Below are 21224 nucleotides of genomic sequence, written 5' to 3' on the forward strand. Positions count from 1 at the left end.
TCCACAGGACTTTTAAGTGGTGTGTGTAACTTAGTGAGGAGAACCAAATGATGTCGCACCATGATTTACATGTCAATTACAAATCATTCTTTTTCCATTAATTAAAGGAAGAACTCTCCAGTTGTCTACCAAGTAACAATTTATTATCCTAGGTTGGTTTTTTGAATGTTATTTTGAAGTGATGAAAAAACTTCTCGTTTAAAATATTTTACTTTGTATTGAGTTACATCGGCCTCGCCTCATTCTGACATTACAAACCCTTTTACTTAGTAAGGGGCTGGCTACTCTTGCTTCATTTCACCTTTAGCACCAACAGTTCTGGCATTTGTTAACTTGATTAAATGCCTGCCTTGGCCAACTACAAAATGTAAAAGATGCTCTTATAATTTGTTCCATAATTTAAAACCCTGTTTCATTTATTTAAACTCCTTGGCAGTAGATGTTTTCTATTCTATAACATCTCAATGAGTCAAGGGGAAATCCTCTTGTTTAAGTACTGATGCTTATTGAATTTAATCACTGATATTGAATTTAAAGGTGAGATTGAGCTAGTTCATAAATATAACAATAGATCCAAGAGGGTCTCTGTCTGGGTTGAATCAATCAACAAAGGCAAGAATTATAAAAAGAATGTATGCCCACTTTCTCTTTGGACTATCTTTACTTACCTAGAGCAGTTACTATTTACAGCCTCTCTTATATAACCTGCATGATTATCTTATCTCCAATTCTGGGTCAATTTCAAGAGGAAATTAAGTACCCATGCGATTATAGGGCTTCCTCATTCTTAACTTGAATAGTCTAGAAAGCGTGTTTAATGGTAAAGCTTTAGGCCTAAGCATTTTATTTGGGAGAGGGTTTCATTTATTCACTCAATAAAAATTTCACTGTGCGGGTATGTGGGTTGGATACCATGTTATACATGAGGGTTACTAAAATAAGCGAAGCCCAGCCCCCGCCCTCCTGGAGCTCTGAGTTTGCTGGCGGAGACGGCAGATATACATCTTGATGAGTTTTAATGTGCTCGTGACCGTGATGAGATTTAATGTGCCAATGACCGCAGAGTGCGGGCTGCTGGAGACTCCAGGTGCTAACACAGTGTCCGCTTGTGGGCAGTGGTTGCCCTGAATGGCTGGCACCCCATCTACCGATGCTCACTGGATACCGAGGGGAGAAGGCCCGAGACCCTTTGGCCTGGTCACTGTCTGGGCAGAAGAACCTGTCTCAGTGAGGGAGAAACGGGGTTCTCCTGTCCTGCGTCATAGACTCTGAGGACTATAGTCCTAGTAGACCCTCCCTTTCCAAGTAGGAATAACAACAGGGTTTTCAGAAGGGAATCATCACAATACACTGTCGTTATGCCCGCTGAGTACTAGCTGGGCTGCTTCAGACAGCCTAGAGGCTGGCGAAGATTTATGGTCATGGGGGCAACTGGGCCATCATAAATCTTCGGCCCTGCTTGCCTTTGTAACAGCAGAGTTAGCTCGTTGGTGCAAAGGCCCATTGGGACTCAGACTAAATCATTCAGGCAGTCGCTCACGGGTAATTATGGAGTGTCCACTAGGTGTGAGGCCTTCTGTTCCCCCGTTTATGTCAATATTTAGCAGGGTAGGAGCAGGCATCGGATTCTTGAATCTAATTTCTGTTCTAAGGACTTTTTGAAAAAATTGGTAAGGTGGTTTTGAGTGTATCATCTTCAATCCAAATAGTTCTCTGCTCAGGACAAAATAAATAAAGCTTTGGGGAAAGATTAGACCATTCAGCACCTTTCTGGGAATAAAAACGTAGTAGATGCAAGAAACTTGCCCCCCTTGTTATTTGTCACCATTTTTTCCTTTGAAAAATAAATCTGTAGTTCAATCCATTCACTTGTTAAAATGAAGAAGTGTGGCACCCCCGCTCTTGTTCCACCTGCCAACATTTGTGATCTCAAATGAGTGTCTGTTCCAGTAGCAAAAGTCACAGATGGAGGTAAGGTGACAACCTGTTGCCTCACTAGTTGAAGTTTCCTTTGTGACTGAATCAGAAGAACAGAATTGGAGTTTGGGGGATTACTGGAATTGTATGTGACTTGCCCAGGGTCTAAGTTACAACGCTGTTATTGTAAAGGGGAAGCTCTATCATAATCAGGGCTGACAGCATTTATGGAGGACAGATGAGAATTCCCGGGTTTCGGGAAGGCCTGGGTGTCCTCCCCTCCCCTCCCCGCGGTGTCACATAAACCTAGTAACCTTCCATCCACCACTGACTAAGCCTTGAACTTCTGCCGCTTGCTTCACCCCTTTAGTTCCCAGACACGTAGCCTGGGGGAACGATTCAAACTCTGTCCTAGAAGGACTGCCCGGGGGGTTCCGAGGATTATCAGCTGAACTTGCCTTCCTCCGGCCACGGCCACGTACCAGTGGAGGATGGGGGAGCATTTCTGTGGGAGAGAGAAAGTCAGGAGAGGAGTCCAGGGTGAGACCTCAGCCCCGCCTGAGAATTTAAACTGGACCCGCTGCAGGTTCAGTTCAGGTGAAGACTGCTTTCTATTCCCTATCGTTTGTCTAGGAGGTTCCACTGTGGACCTCTTCTCACCAGCACCCGCTTCCAGAAGCTACTCCAGCAGACCTGTGGCTCCAGGGGGCACTTGGCTTGCATGTAAAAGGCACCAACTGTTTGAATTGAATTTGATGTTAGCCCCGTCCCTGGGATCTGTGAAGTGAGGGAGAAGGGGGCCAGTGGCCCAAAAGTTAAAGGGCTGCTTTGTAGGTTGGCAGATTGCTGAATTCCAGGCAGTTATGGGATGTCTGGTGGTAGGTATCGCTTTCCAGTGTGGAAGCAATCTGCCTGTGACATCGGTCCCCTGACCGCCACGGTCGATGCGGAGGAGGCCCTGGACTAGGCCCTGCTCTGGCTGCGCTGTTGTCAGATGACCTCCGTCCCCCACGGGCGGAGGGCAGCTCCTTGGTGAGGGCTGGTGGATGGCTCAAGTCCCCCTGCGGCAGCTTCCTTTATCCTGGGCATTTTCCTGTGTTTAAGACCTGCACAATTACAAAAGCTATGGAAGATGGCTTTTTGGGGACTCATTTCCAAAACAGAGGCCCCGGCAGGAGTTGGGAAACACTCAGGTGATCACAGCAGTGCCAGCTGTTTGCAGAGGGTCCTGAGCAGCAGCAGAGCAGCGGTGGCCTTGGGCCTGGAGAGAACCTCCCGGGCCCCTGATTGGGTCGGGACAGGGCAGCCGGCTCCCACTCACTTAGCTGAGCTTTGCTGCCACGCCAAGCAGCAGCATGCCTTTGAGTAGTGGCCACCTGCCTCCGTCAGCATCCTCTGTACACAGGTGTGGGTCTCCCGTCTTGTTCATGCTCTAGTCCTCAGCACCCAGCCTCTGCCCAGCCCCTGGTAGGCAGCCAGTGCAGAATGAAGGTTTTTAAAGGGCTGTGGAAATCAGCCACCACGGACAAGGAAAGGCTTTTCCTTTTTTTGTTGTCACTATCTTAGTAGACACTCAGAACCTCCTGAAGTAGTGGTTTGCAAGCTGTACTTGGCCTCAGTTCCCCTGGGCTCCGGTTACCTGTGGGGCTTCTGAGTTCCTCCCTACACATTAGGGTCCAGATGACCCTGAGGGGGGTGCCCAGGAATCTGCATCTCCACAGGGGGCTTTGGGGGCAGGTATTCTATGCATCATGACTTGAGAAAGAGACCTTCAAGTTTCTAGCTGAGAAGTGCTCTGGAAAAATCTCTCCAAGTGGGGAATCATCAGTTGGAGAAGGAAGCTCCTGCCCGTTCCCCCTGCTTTCATCGTGCACCTGGGGTTTCCCAACCTTTGATTTCTTTTGCCATCCCACATTGAGTCTCCGAGGCACACTTTAAAATTCTCTTCAAGTACACTTTAAATCTTCAGTGGCATGGTTGCAACCCGCTGACATTTTAAAAATTGAGTACTTTTGTAGGAGAACAATAATAAACAATTACTGGACATACATTTTAAAACCACGTAAGTTTCCAAATATCAGATCTTAAAGAAACTCGATTTTAGCCCCAAGAGACTTGGCGATACATCACAACCGCCCCTCCTGGTGTCAGGATCCTAATTACTTGCTTCTACAGAACAGTTGAGGATTTTTTTTTCTCGGTAACCTTGAACCCTTCTCTACCCAAGTCTCCAGACTTAGGCGTATCCTATGCACCCTAAGGAAATCCATCCAGTTCCAGCTTCCAGCCTGGGGAGCACTCCTTTCTCACTACTGAGTGGAGGGTAGTGGGGACTGGCCCAGCCCCTGGCTCCCGCCCTTTGGACAGTCCCCTCAGGTGCAGATGCAACAGGCTCAGAGAACGGCAACGTCTAAATCAAAAAACCTCCATAGGATTTGTAACAGGTGAGGCCCAGGCCTCCAGCATGTTCTCTGGAAATGGTTAGTCATTCCCAGACTTGCCCTAAAACCCTGAGTCCATTTGCTTCTATCTCACAAAGGGTGTGGTCCATGGAAATTTAGAGTTGCTTCCAGATTGCCGTGGGTGCCCCGGCTGCTTCTGATGTGCCGAGTGCCTGGAGGGCTCCCTGGCTGCTGGCCCGACCACTGACAAGGCTCTGCCATTCTCCCTTGATGCTCCAAAAGTCACGGAAATCAAAGGGAGAGAGCTTTTCCCCAACAGTGCCTCATCCTGAAAGACATAGAGCACACATGTTGGGTCAGGTTGTCCGGGTTTGAAACTAAACCTATCAGCCCCATTGGTCAAGACCCTGACACACTCCATCTGTAAACTAGAGATGATAATAATGCCCACCTCCGGGAATTGTTCACTGTTTAACTCAAAAAATGATTCTCAAGGGTTTACTGTGTGCCAGGCCCTGTGCAAGGCGCGCTGCTCTATGGACTTGGAGTTTAGGGAGGGAGACCAACAGATGTAAATTTTATCTGTTGGTAAGTGCACAAAGGAGAGATGCATGATGTTAGGAACGCACTTTTCAGGGGTGGGGAGGGGGACCTCGTTACAAGGGGGACCAAGGAAGTAACTGCTGAGCTAATGAGTATTGCATACCACATATGCACGCAGCATGTGCAAAGGCCCTGTGGAGGCCTAAGTGGGGAGTGTGAGGAGGAATTAAATGAGGCTGGAGAGGAGGCCAGGGGCCCGGCATCCAGAGCCTGGTAGGCTGGGTTAAGAATTTGGGTTTTAAGAACCATGGGAAACTGCTAAAGGTTCTCAGCAGGACAATGACAGATTTGTGTTCTCAAAGTTGGAAACTATTTGGAGGGGGATTGAGAGTGGATGTGTGGAGGCCGTTAAGAGAGTCCTGGAATAATTCAGGTAAGAGATGATTTAGCTTAGACTTGGGAGGTGGTACAGGTGCAGGTTCAGGAGACAGTTAAGCCGTGGAATTGATAGACTTGGTGATGATTTGATGGTGGGGACAGAGGGAGAGGAGGGGTCAGGGGCAAGGTATCCTTGAAGAGTCACATTGCCTACACAGAGTAAGCCCTCATTAAATGTAAATTATTATGCTAATCATAAAGCAGCTCTCCCTTTGGTCTGCTGAGTTCTCTCGGAAGCTCTCGTTCAATGACTTTTAAGGGGGGACGAGAGGGCTGGCCTGTCTCCCTGAGACTGGTGTTTGACCAATGGCAGTTGGGCCCATGTACCCTCTGACACCGATGCGGCCCTTCCAGCATGAAGTCGAACCCTGCACTCAGGCCGAGCAGGCTCCTTTCAGTCTGCCCCCAGGGTCCTCATCCTACACCCTCATCCTGGTCCGCGGTGGAGCTTAGTGCCTGGATGCACCTAAGTTGGCTGAATGTCATAGTTTGACTCACACTTGGGACTTTTTACACCTCCGTATACTGTAATAAGGATTCACATGGCCATTAACGGGAGGGTCAGCCTCTCCCACTGCTATGTGTTGTCACCACCCAACAGTAGTCTTTCTCTTTTTTAATCCGTAGGCTTTATTTTTAGAACAGCTTTGCATTAATAGAAAAACTGAGCGGGAAGTGCAGAACTCCCATACGCCGCTCACAGTCCCCGCCCCTCCCTCTGTTTCCCCAACAACTGGTATCTAGTCTGGTATATTTGTTAAATTGATGAGCCAATATTGATACGTTATTATTAACTGAAGTCCATAGTTTACATTAGGGTTCACGCTGCGTGTTGTACATTCTGTGGGATTTGAAGTAATGACATGGATCCACCATGACAGTTTCATACAGAATGATGTCACTGCTCTAAACATGCCCCGTGCTCCACCCATTCAACCCCCCTTTCCTGTGAGCCTTTGACACCCACTGATCTTTTTACCGTCTCCATGGTTTTGCCTTTTCTAGAATGTCGTACAGTATGACATACATATACAGTAGGTAGTCCTTTCAGATGGGCTTCTTTCACTTAGTGATATGCAGGAAGTTTCCTCCACGTCTTCTCATGATTTGATAGCTCCTTTCACCAAGTCTTTCGAATTCCATCTGCACCGTGGCTACCGGTCCACACCTGGAAGTCTCCATGTGGAAATCACAATTTCTGTTCGGCGCCTGGCGTCTCTTCCAAGTGGCATTTCCACATCACCTTCTCAGTCCTGCTCTTCTCCGCACCTGTCAGTCCTGAAGACATTTGGCTGATGTAGGAGCCTTCCCAAGGTAGGAGCTGGAAAATGACTGGATTCAGTGTTCTGTGTTCAGGAAATCTGATACCACAGTGACTCCATATTCCCGTCGGAATGATTCAGTGAAAGTTTTGGTAGCTGGGAGAACTGCCTTCTCTAAGAATTGGGCTGTACCAGACTTTGAGTCATGATTGCCTTTGTGACACCCTGGGGGGTAAATTGAGGGTTTCCAGCCTAAAAAGTTTTGCTTGGTCCCTAAGCAGTTCTACTGCAAAGGTGAGTGTATACCCTCTTCTATCAGAAGACATCCCTGGCCAGATCACTGAATGGATGGGAAGCGGGTCAGAGCCAAGTGTGACTTCTTGGAAACAGGCTGCACGGCCATTGCCTCTTGCTCTCCTTGGACGACATCAGCCCTGTCCTCTGGCACTCTACTTTATTCTTCTCCAGTGTCCTCATTCATCGCCTGCAGTCCAGGGCCAATTTGAGATCATTGCTGAGTTGCCTTGTTCGTGTTATGTTTTGGAGCTGCCCAGTCCCTCCCGTCTTTTCATGGTGTCCTAATGTCCGTGTCCTCCACTCCCTCGGTACCCACCTGGGAGCTTACCTGTGGTGTTCCTCATGATGTAGGTGCTGCCATGGAGATCAGAGGGTCAGAGGCCAGGCACTGCTGTCAGCCCAGGGGGCACGAGGATGGTGGTTGTCCATCTGCTGTAGCTAGAGCTTTAGGATGTCCTGTCCCCACTGTCCTCAGGTATGCCATGGCGAAGAAGGTTGTCCCTGTCATCCTTGTGATCTGCCTTAGCCATCCCTTATTTTCAAATACCTTATTAGGGACAACCTCCCAGTTTTCTTGTCACTTTGGCATTGTTAGCAACCGGTTGTGCATCTTTAATGTTCATATGCAGAAATGCAGAACCAAGTGTTATTGTTTCCAGAAAGCTCTGCGTCTGGGGATTTTTGCTTACATTTTCTTTTTTCTTTTTTCTCCTCTTAATCCGTATGTTTTTGAACAAGTTGTCAATGTTCTAGGTCTTTACTTACCATTTTCAGGCATCGGGAATGAAAGAGTTCTTGGAAGAGACATTTACATTGAACTTTATTTACTTATTTTTAAAGAGGAATGAAGTGATCAAAAGTGCCCAGTCAACTGAGCCCCTTCTGAGGTCATCTTACCATTTGCTAGTTTGCACTACCTGGCCAGGCACCTTCAGGCCAGCTTCTTACCCTGCCCTGAGAATTCCAGGTGTGGGAGATAGGGCCAGGGAGGTGAGTTATCTTGCCCCGCTCACGCCAGTTGTAAGGGGGAGGGACAGCATTTAAACCTGGGCCTGTCTCTCTCCAAACTCCGTGCACTGGGCTCACCACCATGTGTCCCCTGCCGGAGGGGGGTATCATATGTGCTGAGAAGCAGAGCCGCCTGAGGCCTGTGTGGGAACATGCAGGTTCTGACCCAGATCTCCCTGGTGTCCTTTTATCACAGAAGGATGTGGCCTCGTGAGCTCCTGGGACCAAGGATGAGACGTATAACCCTTTCTGCCCTGACTCTGAGTCCTTTTTTAAAAACCTTGTTTGGAGAGTTATGATTCTCTCTCCAGAGACAATCGTTTGTTCAAACGAATTGCTAAATGTTTTAGGAAGGGCACAGATTTGGGGGTGGACGAGGCCCACCCCGGCTGCCCTGTGAAAGGGGAGCAGCGTGCATGGAGGACAGGGAAGGAAACCGGGGTGCAGCCTGGGGGGAGCCCCTCAGCTGGCTCCATGCTTTCCCAGGCAGCATCTAGGTCGTCTCCCCTAACATTCGGCCTGGGCACCCTCGCCAGGTGCCCTCCCTCACTGCCAACAGCTCACACCCACCGTCGCACCCACCCGAGCTCAAGAGGGGGGCCTTGGGGCCTACTCCTCGCAAAACGCTCTGGCTCAGCCCGCCTTGTTAACCGGTGCAGCTGCACGTAGAGGAGTTTGCCCTTTGAGGTTTGGATTAGCGGTGACCCAAATAAGAGCAGAATACATTTTGTGCAGTCACCCTGGTCTAAGCCAGTGTCATCTCTTACCCAGTTATTTCTGTGGCCTTGTAAGTGGTCCTGCCTATGCCCTCAGCCCTTTCTTCACAAAGCAGCCAGGGCAAGCCTTTGTAAAAGGTAAATCAGAGGGGATATGGGGATATATGTATACGTATAGCTGATTCACTTTGTTATACAGCAGAAACGAACACACCATTGTAAAGCAATTATACTCCAATAAAAATGTTAAAAAAAAAAAGAAAGAAAAGAAAATCAGATCACACCATGCCCTGCTCAAACCCCCAGAGCCTTCTGTCTCAGTCGGGGTCCAAGTCAGAGTCTTTACAGGGGCCCCACCCCAAGTCCACTGCAGTGACCCTGGGAACCTTGCTTCTCAGACTCACCTGGGCACCTGCTCTATTCCCCTTCCGTGCTCTTCCCTCAGATTTCAGCACGGTCCTTCTTCAGGTCTGTTCTTCAGATCTTTCTCTCACTACTCTGACCACCCTATTAAAATTCCAGCTATCGTATTAGTCCCTGTCCCTCTCCTCTGCTGTTTTTTCTTGAAAATATTTATCACCATTTGCTACATCATGTATTGTACTTAGGTGTTTATTGTCTGTCTTTCCCATCGGGGTTTTTTTTTTTTAATAAATTTATTTATTTTATTTATTTATTTTTGGCTGCATTGGGTCTTCGTTGCTGTGCGCAGGCATTCTCTAATTGTGGTGAGCGGGGGCTACTCTTCGTTGCGCTGCGCGGGCTTCTCATTGCAGTGGCTTCTCTTGTTGCGGAGCACGGGCTCTAGGCGTGCGGCCTTCAGTAGTTGTGGCACATGGGCTCAGTAGTTCTGGCCCGAGGGCTCTAGAGCACAGGCTCAGTAGTTGTGGCGCACAGGCTTAGGTGCTCCGCGGCATGTGGGATCTTCCCGGACCAGGGTTCGAACCTGTGTCCCCTGCATTGGCAGGCGGATTCTTAACCACTGTGCCACCAGGGAAGTCCCCCCCATCAGGGTTTAATCTCCATGACAGCAAGTATTTTTGTCACTTGCTCATTCTTTACCTCCGGCGTCTAGAAAGTTTCTGGAATATAGCAGGTCCTCAGTAAATAGATGTCACATGGATTTTCACGTGACCAGTAGTGTGGATCTTTATATCTCTGAGCTGGCGTTTGTTTTATATTGTTGATTGTTAGGGCGACAGTCCTCAACTGGGCTGCTGTGACACGAGGTTGTGTCCCGAGTGATTGGTTCAATGATAATAGTGAAAGTACCAAATAAAGGTAGTGAACCATCAAAAAATTAAAACATATTCTGGGTGTTTGTAAAATAATGTCAGTGTTGCTCACTGGTATCACAGTGTATTTTCTTAAGCAGGAGGAAAGGGGGGTGCTCGGGACAGGGCGTGCCCTGTAGCTTTTCTGCTTTCTGCTGCAGCCGTCATTTGTATGTGCTGATGCCCCAGAAATGAACCTTAGCTGCGGGGAGTGTGGTATAAAGGGGCGTCCAGACCTGCTCCCCTGGGCAGCAGGGACAGCAGCCTCTCTGCATACTATTTAAACCATCCCTTCACTTCATCATAGGATGAAGTTCAGTCAGGATACTTTAATCTTTTTAGAGGGGGAGTTTGGGGGATTTTGCTGTTTGAGCAAGCTTCAGCCTTTGAAGGTTATTTAACTTCTAAAACAAGTGTGTATTAGGGACGTGTTAGTAACACGGGATGGTACCATTCGCCAGTGTTGAAGTTGGAATGACTGACAAATTGTTTACCTCATTTTAGTTCCATTTAAGGCCTCTCCTGCCGCAGCCCCTCGAAGTGGCCCAGCAGATGCGTGCCCATCAGGCACCGGACCCCCTGCCCGTATTAAAAATAGGCTCATCTCCTCTCCCTTCACTCAGCTTCCCAGCTGTTTAAGCCTCCGCCCTCAGTCTTGATTTGTTTATGCCCTCTGGCCTTCATGGTCCACAGCTACAGGTGACTTTCCTAGTTTATTTCTTTGTTTCAGTGCAGCACTTCTTCCTGAAATGGGAGGTAAACATATAAGATATTAGGCCTGATGTGTCATAAAATGTCTATACTTTTTCTCTAACTCCTAGTCGACGGTCTGGGGGGATGTAGGCATCCAGGTTGGAAATCGTTTCTCTTCAGGATTTTGGAATGATTGTTCCCTTGGCTTCCAGCTCACAGCGTTGCTGTTGGGAATCTTGGTGACGTTGATTCTCTGTCCTTCTGTGTGTGACCTGTTTTCCTCCTGAAAGCTTCCCAGATCTCCGCTTCATCCCCAGTGTTCTGATATTCCACAGTGATGTGTATAGGGTAGGCTGGGCTCCTTTTTTTTTTTTTTGGCAGTACGCGGGCCTCTCACTGTTGTGGCCTCTCCCGTTGCGGACCACAGGCTCCGGACGCACAGGCTCAGTGGCCATGGCTCACGGGCCCAGCCGCTCCATGGCATGTGGGATCTTCCCGGACCGGGGCACGAACCCGTGTCCCCTGCATCGGCAGGCGGACTCTCAACCACTGCGCCACCAGGGAAGCCCTGGGCTCCTTTTTAACTAGAAAAAATTTCTTGCCGATTCCAGGGCTGACTTAAAGGTTTAATACGATACTATTTAGATATGTACCACTTAAAACGAAAACTCTTTATGCTTTTGGTTCTTCTGATTACAAAATCAAAATTGCAAATTAAATACAAAGTAACCAACCAACGGAACTCAAATGTCCAACGTGAATCACCTGGGATGGCTGATGTCATTCTTTCTGTGAGAGGAATTAGGTACAGTTGGGGGTAGTACAGAGTCCTTTGAGCGATGGCTTCGGGCTTCACTTGGTGTGAATAAGTAAGTCAGTTATGCATTAAATCTACTCTTCGGCCTTTTTCTCATTAGGTCATTAACCTAATGCTGCTTGATGATAAACACAGGGCTGATGTGATTATAGAGTGGTCATCCAGACGATTCTTAGAATAAACGTGCTTGCTTATAGAAGTGTTTTTGGGTTCATTAAAATGAAAACATGAGGGCTTCCCTGGTGACGCAGTGGTTGAGAGTCCGCCTGCCGATGCAGGGGACACAGGTTCGTGCCCCGCTCCGGGAAGATCCCACATGCTGCGGAGTGGCTGGGCCCGTGAGCCGTGGCCGCTGAGCCTGCGCGTCCGGAGCCTGTGCTCCGCAACAGGAGAGGCCACAACAGTGAGAGGCCCGCGTACCGCAAAAAAAAAAAAAAAAAACATGAAATGTAAATATTTTCACAGAGAAAATAATAATACTCACATAGTCCCTGGGAGCCCGTGTGCCTCTGTTCTTCTTAGGTTTTTCCTACACCAGTTTCCCCGTAGGCCTGTGGAGGGGAGCCCTGGGGAGTGTGGGCTGTCAGAATAGGCCAGTGCCCCCCGACCCCGACCCCTGCTGCCCACGTTTCTCTCTCACTGCCATGGTGTCCACTGCACTCTAATCTCACGGTCCTTCATGTCCTTATCTTGGGACAGAGACGCAGACAGCTGTAAGCCACTGTCACTTTCGGGGAGCCCTTGATCTGTGTGTTGTGGAGCGTGAAAACCATCATCCATTTTCAAGCTGGTTTAGCATCAGCATTCCTGCCCCCTTCACTGTTGTGGAGATCAGTGAGCATTTGTATTTTTTTAACAGCTGACGCCACACTTGACAGGGCTCGTGGTGTGAATTTTCTGGCGAGTTGGACGTGTGTGTGAGTGTGCATGTGTGTTTTCACTGCAGGCCGTCTGTTTCGGGAACACAATACTCGTTGCATCAGTGCATCCTGGTGCCTGAGCCCCGGGTGGTCGCAGGCTCGGCTGAGGTCCTGCTTGCGCGGGGCTGTGCCTCTGGCCCTCGGCGCTACCATGTGTCCCTGTGCAGTGGCAGCGTGGGGTCTTCCTTCTGCATAGGGTTGGTGGCTGCTGGAGGTGGCTTCCCTCTGAACTGCCTGTTGGTTTGTGAGTGTCTCTGAGGTCCCAGGCGTGCTCTCTGTCACTGCATGTTTCTCCAAAACCTCACGGGCTCAAAACCTGCACCTTGGGGCTTCCCTGGTTGCGCAGTGGTTGAGAACCTGCCTGCTGATGCAGGGGACACGGGTTCGAGCCCTGGTCTGGGAGGATCCCACATGCCACAGAGCGGCTGGGCCCGTGAGCCACAACTACTGAGCCTGCGCGTCTGGAGCCTGTGCTCCGCGACAAGAAAGGCCGCGATAGAGGCCCGCGCACCGCGATGAAGAGTGGCCCCTGCTTGCCACAACTAGAGAAAGCCCTCACACAGAAATGAAGACCCAACACAGCAAAAAAATAAATTAATAAACTCCTACCCCCAACATCAAAAAAAAATGACCTTCTTTGCAATAAAAAAAAAAAAAAAAAAAACCCTGCACCTTCCTTCTACCTTTCCCTTCTCCCTCCTCCAACATCCAGTTCATCTCCAAATTCCATCCCTTTTCCCTTCCTGTTTAAAATCACTGTTTAAAAATTTTCCAGGGCTTTCCTGGTGGCGCAGTGGTTGAGAGTCCGCCTGCCGATTCAGGGGACACGGGTTCGTGCCCCGGTCCGGGAAGATCCCACATGCCGCGGAGCGGCTGGGCCCGTGAGCCATTGCAGCTGGGCCTGCGCGTCCGGAGCCTGTGCTCCACAACAGGAGGGGCCACAACAGTGAGAGGCCCGCGTACCGAAAGAAAAAAAAAAAAAACAAAAAACTTTCCATTCTTGCCACCGCTGGCATCCAGGCCCTGATACCTCCCACGGGATGGCCGCCTCTCAGCAGCCTCCCCTGCCCCCTCCTCGTTCCCGGGGCCCTGCTGCTGGGCCAGCTCTCCCAGCATTTCCCACCCTTGCTCTGGAGCCCTCCTTGGCTACAGTCTCTGCAGGCTGAGGACAAACTGGCAGCATGAAGGCTGATGGGTTTTGTTTATCTTTCACAATATTTTAAAGAGTTGTAAACCAACTTAAAAAAAAGATATTTTAATATTAAAACTCTGTATTTTCAGCTTTTCTGAAAACTTGGAAAATCTGGCAGCATAGAGCACATGTTCCTAAAAGGTTACAATAGTTGGAAATGGAGGAGTTTTTTTGTTTGTTTTTGTTTTCTTTTTGCGGTACGCGGGCCCCTCTCTGTTGTGGCCTCTCCCATTGCGGAGCACAGGCTCTGGACGCGCAGGCCCAGCGGCCATGGCTCACGGGCCCAGCCGCTCCACGGCACGTGGGATCTTCCCAGACCGGGTCACAAACCCGTGTCCCCTGCATCGGCAGGTGGACTCTCAACCACTGCGCCACCAGGGAAGCCCTGGAGGGTTGTTTTGTTTTGCTTTTTGCTGCCTTTCCCTGGGGCATGCCTTCTCTTGTTTGCCGCACTCCTCACTACTCCTTATTGCACCCCACCTGCCTCAGCTCTCATTCTGGCGTTCATAGTCATTAATATTCATAGCCCAGAGCTGTCTGACCTCCAGGCCAAGGACCTTTCTACACCCTGTGCTTAGAACAACCCTTGTATTTTGCCTTCTGTGTGTACCATTCTGCCTCTTTTGGGTGCGCTCTCTCCCCCTCTAAACCTATCCAAATCCTGCCGTTCCACAAGGCCAGCCTACATGCTCTCTCCTCTGTGAAGCCCTCCCCGCCTGCCCCAGGAGGAAGCTTTCCCCTCCTTAATCAGAAAGCACTTTGGGTTTGTCTCTGTCTTTTGGTGCCGTTGGATATCATTTGTTTCTATGCTTCGGCTGCCCCTCCAGAGCAGGGCCTCACGGTGTTGATACCGTGCTCGTGTATGGTGGATGCTCAGTGACGTACAACCAGAAAGATGCACAGACATGGTCAAGGGCCTCATTCTGTGGGTATCGACAAGAAGGTGAATATAGGATGCTGTTAGCTGGTGACTTACCCCGGCCACTCCTAAGAGGTTGTTTCGTTTTTGTCACCAGAGGCCCTGTTTGCAGATCTATTTTTAACGTGGGGAAATCCCCCAAACACAGCTAGGTTCTGGCAAACCAGAGTAGGCTGTGGGTGTAGTCAGTCCCTGGTAAGTGATTTTATCTATCACCGGGGTTACTCAGTGATACTGCTTTATACAGAAGGTAGAGCTCCAGAGAACAATTGAATTTGGACTATTGCTACACTCATTAAAAATATTTAATACCAAATATACACAGGATTCTATGCTTGATACTAGATCGGTCTTTTCTGCCTACATGTACCTCCATGGCCCCCATCTCCATGTCCTCAGTGGGGCTTTGGTTTCACTATCGCCGACCTTCAGAACCCACCCTGCTCCACACTCCTGGTATGTGTGCTGAGCCTGACCTCCTCCTGGCCTCTGAGTGAAGTGGGTGGGGGTAATGAGAAGCTCAGAGGTTGGGAGAAAATGCCGATGTCTAGTGATTTGTTGTAATTACTCAGCCAGTGAATACTTGTTTTGCATCAAGCCTAGCCCAGGGTTTCCCAGCCACATGCCCTTGGGGCCTGGTAGTGACCTTGCGGTGCTAGCTGTTTTCTTTACTCCTGTCAAGCTCCTTTGAGACAGGAGGAGGCTTCGCTTTGTCTGGGCCAGAGGGTGAGTTGGACTCAAGGGCCATCCCGTCCAGCGGTGTGAAAGGCCCCATGTCTGCACTGTCTGGTGCAGCAGTCACTCGCCACGTGTGGCAACTGAGCCCTGAAATGTGGCTAAGGTGACTGAGGAACTGGATTCTTAACTGTATTTCATCTTAGCAAATTTAAACTGAAATACAGCCCAGACCTCAAGGGTTGGGAAAAATGGGTCAGGTGTGGTCAGCGCCTGCGGGAGAGCCCAATGCAGTCGTGCTGAGAGGACACCTAATTGCAGATGCTGCTTGTGTGGGTGCGACTCTACTTTGCTATACAAGTAAAAGCCTGTTTGACCAAATTTGGCAGGGCTTCAAAGCTGAACAATGTTTGCAGGGAAACCCATGGCTGTGCTGTTCTGCTGGGGGCATTGTTCGCTTATTCTTTAATTTCCTTTCAGAACAGCAGACACAGAGCTCCCCTTAGCTGTGATTACTTGAACAGTTTCTACAACCTGCTTCCTCTGCTTGATTTCATTAAACTGTGACATAAATACATACTTGGTGCCCAGACCACGTCTAAATGCTGAACCCAAATGACGGTTTTGGGGGAGGAGTGGGGGAACTTAGGGGGAGGCTGTATAGACTGTTACACAGATTGATACTTGTGGGTTTATCACTTTTGCTTGGCTTTTCTTGAACAGAGTCAGCTGAAATCAGCTCTGGGTATTTTGACCTCACACGGTGGTTATTAAAGCCACGCCAAGCTGTGGACGTAGGTAAATTAATCTTGAGCCACATTTGCTAGAATACACACACAGCGTGTGCCCGGCGCTGCTCCAGAGGCTGGATTGCCGTGGCTTCAGCATTTTTTGGCCTGGGGAGGGTCCACGTGGTCCATGTGTGATTTATCCACACTGCAGCTTGCCAGCTGCAATCTGTGTTCATGGGCTGCCAGTTGTTCTGTAATCCAGTGAGTTTCTTTGTTGGTGTTTCAGTTTCCATTGGTCCTTTCACTGTGGAAAGTCTGGCAGACCCTTGAGAGCTGTACCACTATTGGTGGCTCCCCAAATGACTCCCCTCTCCCCCTGCAGTCTTACTTTCAGCCACAATTCCAAATATACACAAAATCGGAAGTCGGGCACAGGCAGCGTTGGGGCAAGAGAATGCCAGGGTGGAGGGGACGCGGTCGCCAGGGAGGCTGGTACCCATACAGGGAAGCTGTGTGCACGTCCAGTGCTGAGCAGTGCTCAGCATCCTGACTGAATAGAGTACAGCCTTGGGATCCTCCAGCATCCTCCCCCGCTGATGGAGGCCACATCTGTACCCATCTCCCTGCTCTGCCCTGGAGGGGGCTTAAAAATGGCATCTCATTTGAAACAGCAGCTCTGTGCCAGTCTGAGAGACACACTGGCTGGATGAAAGTGTGGGATGGATGGCTTCTAGTGAAGGAGGGGAAAGCCACAGCAGCTCAGCCGGCTATAAGCGGAGGGCAGTGATGCTGTGTTCACTGCCATATGTAGATTGAGTCTCAGGGCCTGGTACTGTCAAATATTCCCATAGGCAGATACACCTCCACCCCTGTACCGTTTTCCTGACATCCTCGGAAGCCAGGTGATTATGTTTTAATTTTACTCCTATCCCTACTCCCCAGTAAGAAGTGTTCTTTCCTAGTTCTAAGGTCATTTGAATTTTCTAAGGAGATATGCCTTTTTTCCCCATTTTTTGTTAGTATTATTATTAAAACTTTTAAAAGAGACTTTAACCTTAATAAGACTAAGATGTTAGACTTGCCCCTCTGCTTTGGGTTCCGTTTTTCTTCTGCTTTATCTGCGCTTTCCAGTATGGATTGCATATCTCACCGTAGTAAAGAAACAAAAGTCAGCACCCCTATTTACAAGGGTTTTAGGAGCTCTGTGTCAGGAACTGGAGGCAGAGACCAATATACATATTTCTTATTATTATTCACAGTGGTGCATAATATTCCTCAGTTTCCTCAAAACACTTGGGTCGTCACTTTTGTGCTGGAGCAGGAAAAAGAATGGTTGAGCACTATTAGTAAATGCATTTTACTAGAAAGGAAGTTCTCAGAAGGTCAGCCTTGCCCCTGAAGACCAGACAACACAGCTGTCACAGAGCGGCTAAGCCCAGGGGTCCGCACAGGTGTCCCCCACACAGGTTTCTCCATGGCTTCTGCAGACACTCCTCGGCCATCCCTGTGGCTGGGACGAGTTGGCCTGCAGGTGACTCCTCGTGGGAAGGGGAAATGCAAAATTACAGCCCTCTCCTCAATGCGATCTTCTCTCAGCGTTCTCAGAGATGTGGGGAAGATCAGGTAACAGACAGAATGAGAGGAAGCCAAGATCTGCTGTGGGTTGGAGCTGCAGATTCCAAATCAGTGAGGTCTGTCACCGCATTGCAGCTGGACTTTCCTGCCCCCTGTTATGGACTGGATGTCTTTGGCTGCAGGAATATGAAACTTGACTCACAATAATGGGGCTTTACTAGAATGTTGGTGGGCTTCAGAAGTGGTTTGACGCGGTGACGTCATCCAGAACCCTCTTTTTCCGTATTTCTCCCCATTCTGCCCACCGTGAGTCAGGCTCTCCCTTCGTGGTCGCACGGTTGTTGCCGGCAGTTTCTAGGTTACAGGCTTCCTCAGCCGGTTCTCCAGCGGGGACGCTTGTCTTGAAAGAGCTTCTGTTCCCAGAACCCCCATTAGTCTCGGTTGAGTCTGTAACCGGGGTTGGGGTGATACGGACCCAAGAGCCCTACCTCAGAAGTGCGCGGCACGCTCAGGTTTTCCCAGACCCAGAGCTAGGAAGGGAGATGCGGACCTCCCCCCACCCCCCCAAAAAAGATCAGGGAAGGGTAGATCTGCCCTGGGCAGGAAACTGCAAGTCTCACTACTCTTCCTATAATCTGCCAATCCCCCATTACATACTCAGAAGTGCAGTTTTTTTGCCAGAAAGTAGAAAATCGTCATTTTTGAAATAGCACTACTTTCTACGCTTTGTGACCCTTACGTCTCCTTTGCTCCCTCCTCCTCCCTCGGTTCCCTTTCCCTCCTCCCCCTTCCCGCCTCGTCTCCCTTTTTTCTACTGTTTCCGCCTTTCTCTCTATCTCCTACTTCCCATTCCTTCTTCTTTTCCTCCCCTTCCTCCTAGTCTCTTCTCTCCTCCCCCCTTTAATTGTCAACGCATCGATATAACTGAACTGAATTGGTTCCATACAATGTAGTATCTCACTAAATAGAATGCTTTCACATTTGCCCCCCAGGAAGAAGAAATGCCAGATGTGGAAATTGACATTGACGATCTTCTTGATGCAGACAGTGAGGAAGAGAGAGCTTCAAAATTACGGGTAAGCAGCATTCAAAATCTAGAACCTTTGATGGATGCTTGAATCCACATGGGTCTCCTGAGCGTGGCTTGCAGTGATTCTGCCCCGGGGTGGCACTCAGGCAATGGCCGTTTGTAGAGAGAAAGCAATGGGATGCTGAGTATTCACCCTCACAAACTGCATCTCTGGTGATAAGGCAGGTCTTGACTATAGTCAGTTCTTAAAGCACCTTACAGATACGGGTTTCTCCAGCCTTAACTTCTTGGGAGAAAGATGGTTCTTTCTTTCTTCTCTCCAAAGATCCGTTTGCCAGAGAAGGAAGTGACGTCCCATAGTTATATGAGAAGGAGAGGGGCTGAGCTAGAACTGGAGTATCTAAGCTCAGGCTTCTGGTCTTGCAGTTGTGGATTATATCATTCATGAAATTAATTTCTAGATAAGATTGTTTACTGTATAATTCTGTTTAATAAAATATCCTTTATTGGAGTATGCTCACCTGATACAATGGATTTGAGATGCCCCATGTCTCCTTTGTCCAGAGCAATAAAATATTTATTTCCCTTCCCACAGGAAGTAAAATGTATCATTTTTAAATCTGCATTTGGGAGTTTCTAAAACCAATTAACCTTTGACCTGCCATTGCTCTTAATGTTCACTGATAATTACCGTGAATGGCTGTTAGTTATCACCGATGGCAAATGATCAGTAAAGGCAAGTAAAGGGCACATTTGAATGTGTTTAATGTGTTAGTAATTGCTAGTGTCTCTTGAGTGGCGAATAGTCTCAATTTACTGTTTATCTCTTATTGGTAAATTTAGCTGGAAGAAGATAGCACCCTAGTTCTGACAGTTACAATACAAAAAACACAAAAACAAAAAACCAGGCACCAGATCTATAAAAAATGTAATGACATAAAATTGTTTTCTTAAAAGCAAGAACTTGAAAGGGGCTTTGGCTGCCATCAGGTCACTCCCTTTGGTTCCCAGGGGAGGACAACCAAAGCCTGCTGAGGTGCGACAGGCTACTCTGTGGTTACATCACAGCCAGGCCCTCCTTCTCCACATCCAGTGTGATTGTCACCATCTCTTACAGGCTGTCTCAACTTAAGTGTATCCAGTTCATTATTAACCACATTGGCAGCCAGAAGGACGGGTATGTGTGTGTGCTTCTGTGTGTGTGTGTGTGTGTGTGTGTGTGTGTGTATTCTGAAGAGCGCAAGGCATTCCTGCAAAGGAAGGGTACAACTTTTTGTATCTTCAGAGGACCAACAAATGCTGAAATAAAGTGTGGTTCTAGGTAGTCAATATGAAAAATTGATTTACCATGTTAAGAATAATACTATAAAGATGAAATGATTTTTGACTTCACTTTTAAAATGATACTGAGTTTTAAAATAAAACCTCTGTGTGTTTCATTCTAGGAAGCTCTCGTAGACTGCTACAAACCAACAGAGGTAAACAAATTCCTTTTCCTAAATGCCAAGTTTGAATTGGTTTTTATTAAATCAATTTGTCTATTTTTAAAGCTAAACCATAATAAGCGCGGTGATTATGTGTATATTAAGTAGCCATTATTATCCATAAGTGAAAGGCATGTGTTTGTTTGTTTGTTTTTAATTAATTAATTAATTTTTGCTGCATTGGGTCTTTGTTGCTGCGCGTGGGTTTTCTCCAGTTGCAGTGAGCGGGGGCTACTCTTGGTTGCGGTGTGCGGGCTTCTCATTGTCGTGGCTTCTCTTGTTGCGGAGCACGGGCCCTAGGCGGGCAGGCTTCGGTAGTTGTGGCTCGCGGGCTCTAGAGTGCAGGCTCAGTAGTTGTGGCGCACAGGCTTAGTTGCTCCGGGGCATGTGGGATCTTCCCAGACCAGGGATCGAACCGTGTCCCCTGCATTGGCAGGCAGATTCTTAACCACTGCGCCACCAGGGAAGCCCTCAGGGGTTTGAATAGTACTAACTTGCTTATTTGTAAACCTCAGGACGTCTGGTTCGGGAAGACTTAAAACTAATGGAATTGGGTGTGTTGCCTGCTTTTATATAAAAGCCAGACTTCAAAGGAAATTGTGAGAGGGTTTGGAATCATTTTAGTAGAAGTTTTAGATTTGTAACTGGAGAATACATTCTATTAGTGTATAGGTATGTATTTTTTAAAAGCTTAAAGCTGATTCTGTCATTCATAATTGAGTGATTGCCTTTATTGGAAGGATAAATTTTATGCTTTGTTTGGATATTTATCAAGTGTGTAAGTATTAATGTAAAAAACAATAGATGTTAGTTTGATTAGACCAAAGCATTTAATGTATATGCTAATGACCAAAAGCTTGAACAGTGTACAAATTAAGAATTTGATCAGTTATGAATATATTGGTAAAAGAGGTACTTTCAGTTTGTTCCTGTGATAAATCAGAGAAATTAGAAGATCCATCAGATGTTTTGTAGTCTGTTTGCAATATCAAAGCAATGATGGTAGGACTTCTGTTTTTTTGAAGTGGTATAATTACAAAGTGAGAGGAAAGCGTGCTTTTAAGAGTGCGTAACATTTAAATGAGTGTGTGGGGTTTTAGGGTAATTTGGTTTGAGGTCAGTTACTTATTTGAGCTTTATTCTTACCATCTCCAGTTTTCCTTTATATTGATTTCATTCTGTATTCATAGAGATTTTTTCATTTTAATTTTAGCTATTAAAATATATATATTTTGGGCTTCCCTGGTGGCGCAGTGGTTGGGAGTCCGCCTGCCGATGCGGGGGGTGCGGGTTCATGTCCCGGTCTGGGAGGATCCCACGTGCCGCGGAGC

The 21224-nt window shown here is 48.1% G+C and overlaps 1 protein-coding gene across 1 annotated transcript in view; it reads left to right on the plus strand.

The window, feature by feature from the left end:
• PPP1R14C (protein phosphatase 1 regulatory inhibitor subunit 14C) overlaps positions 1-21224 on the plus strand; it is a gene marked incomplete at its 5' end in the record, with an annotated part of 86040 nt that overhangs the window by 47326 nt on the left and 17490 nt on the right. The window contains 2 exons of the mRNA XM_081251054.1: positions 18372-18455; positions 19855-19887. Of these exons, the coding sequence (XP_081107180.1) occupies positions 18372-18455; positions 19855-19887 (117 nt within the window). The remainder of the gene's footprint in view (positions 1-18371; positions 18456-19854; positions 19888-21224) is intronic.

The sequence above is a fragment of the Mesoplodon bidens genome (genome assembly GCF_964165515.1).
Source record: "Mesoplodon bidens genome assembly, chromosome: 12".
In the NCBI taxonomy this organism is placed as follows: Eukaryota; Metazoa; Chordata; class Mammalia; order Artiodactyla; family Ziphiidae; genus Mesoplodon; species Mesoplodon bidens.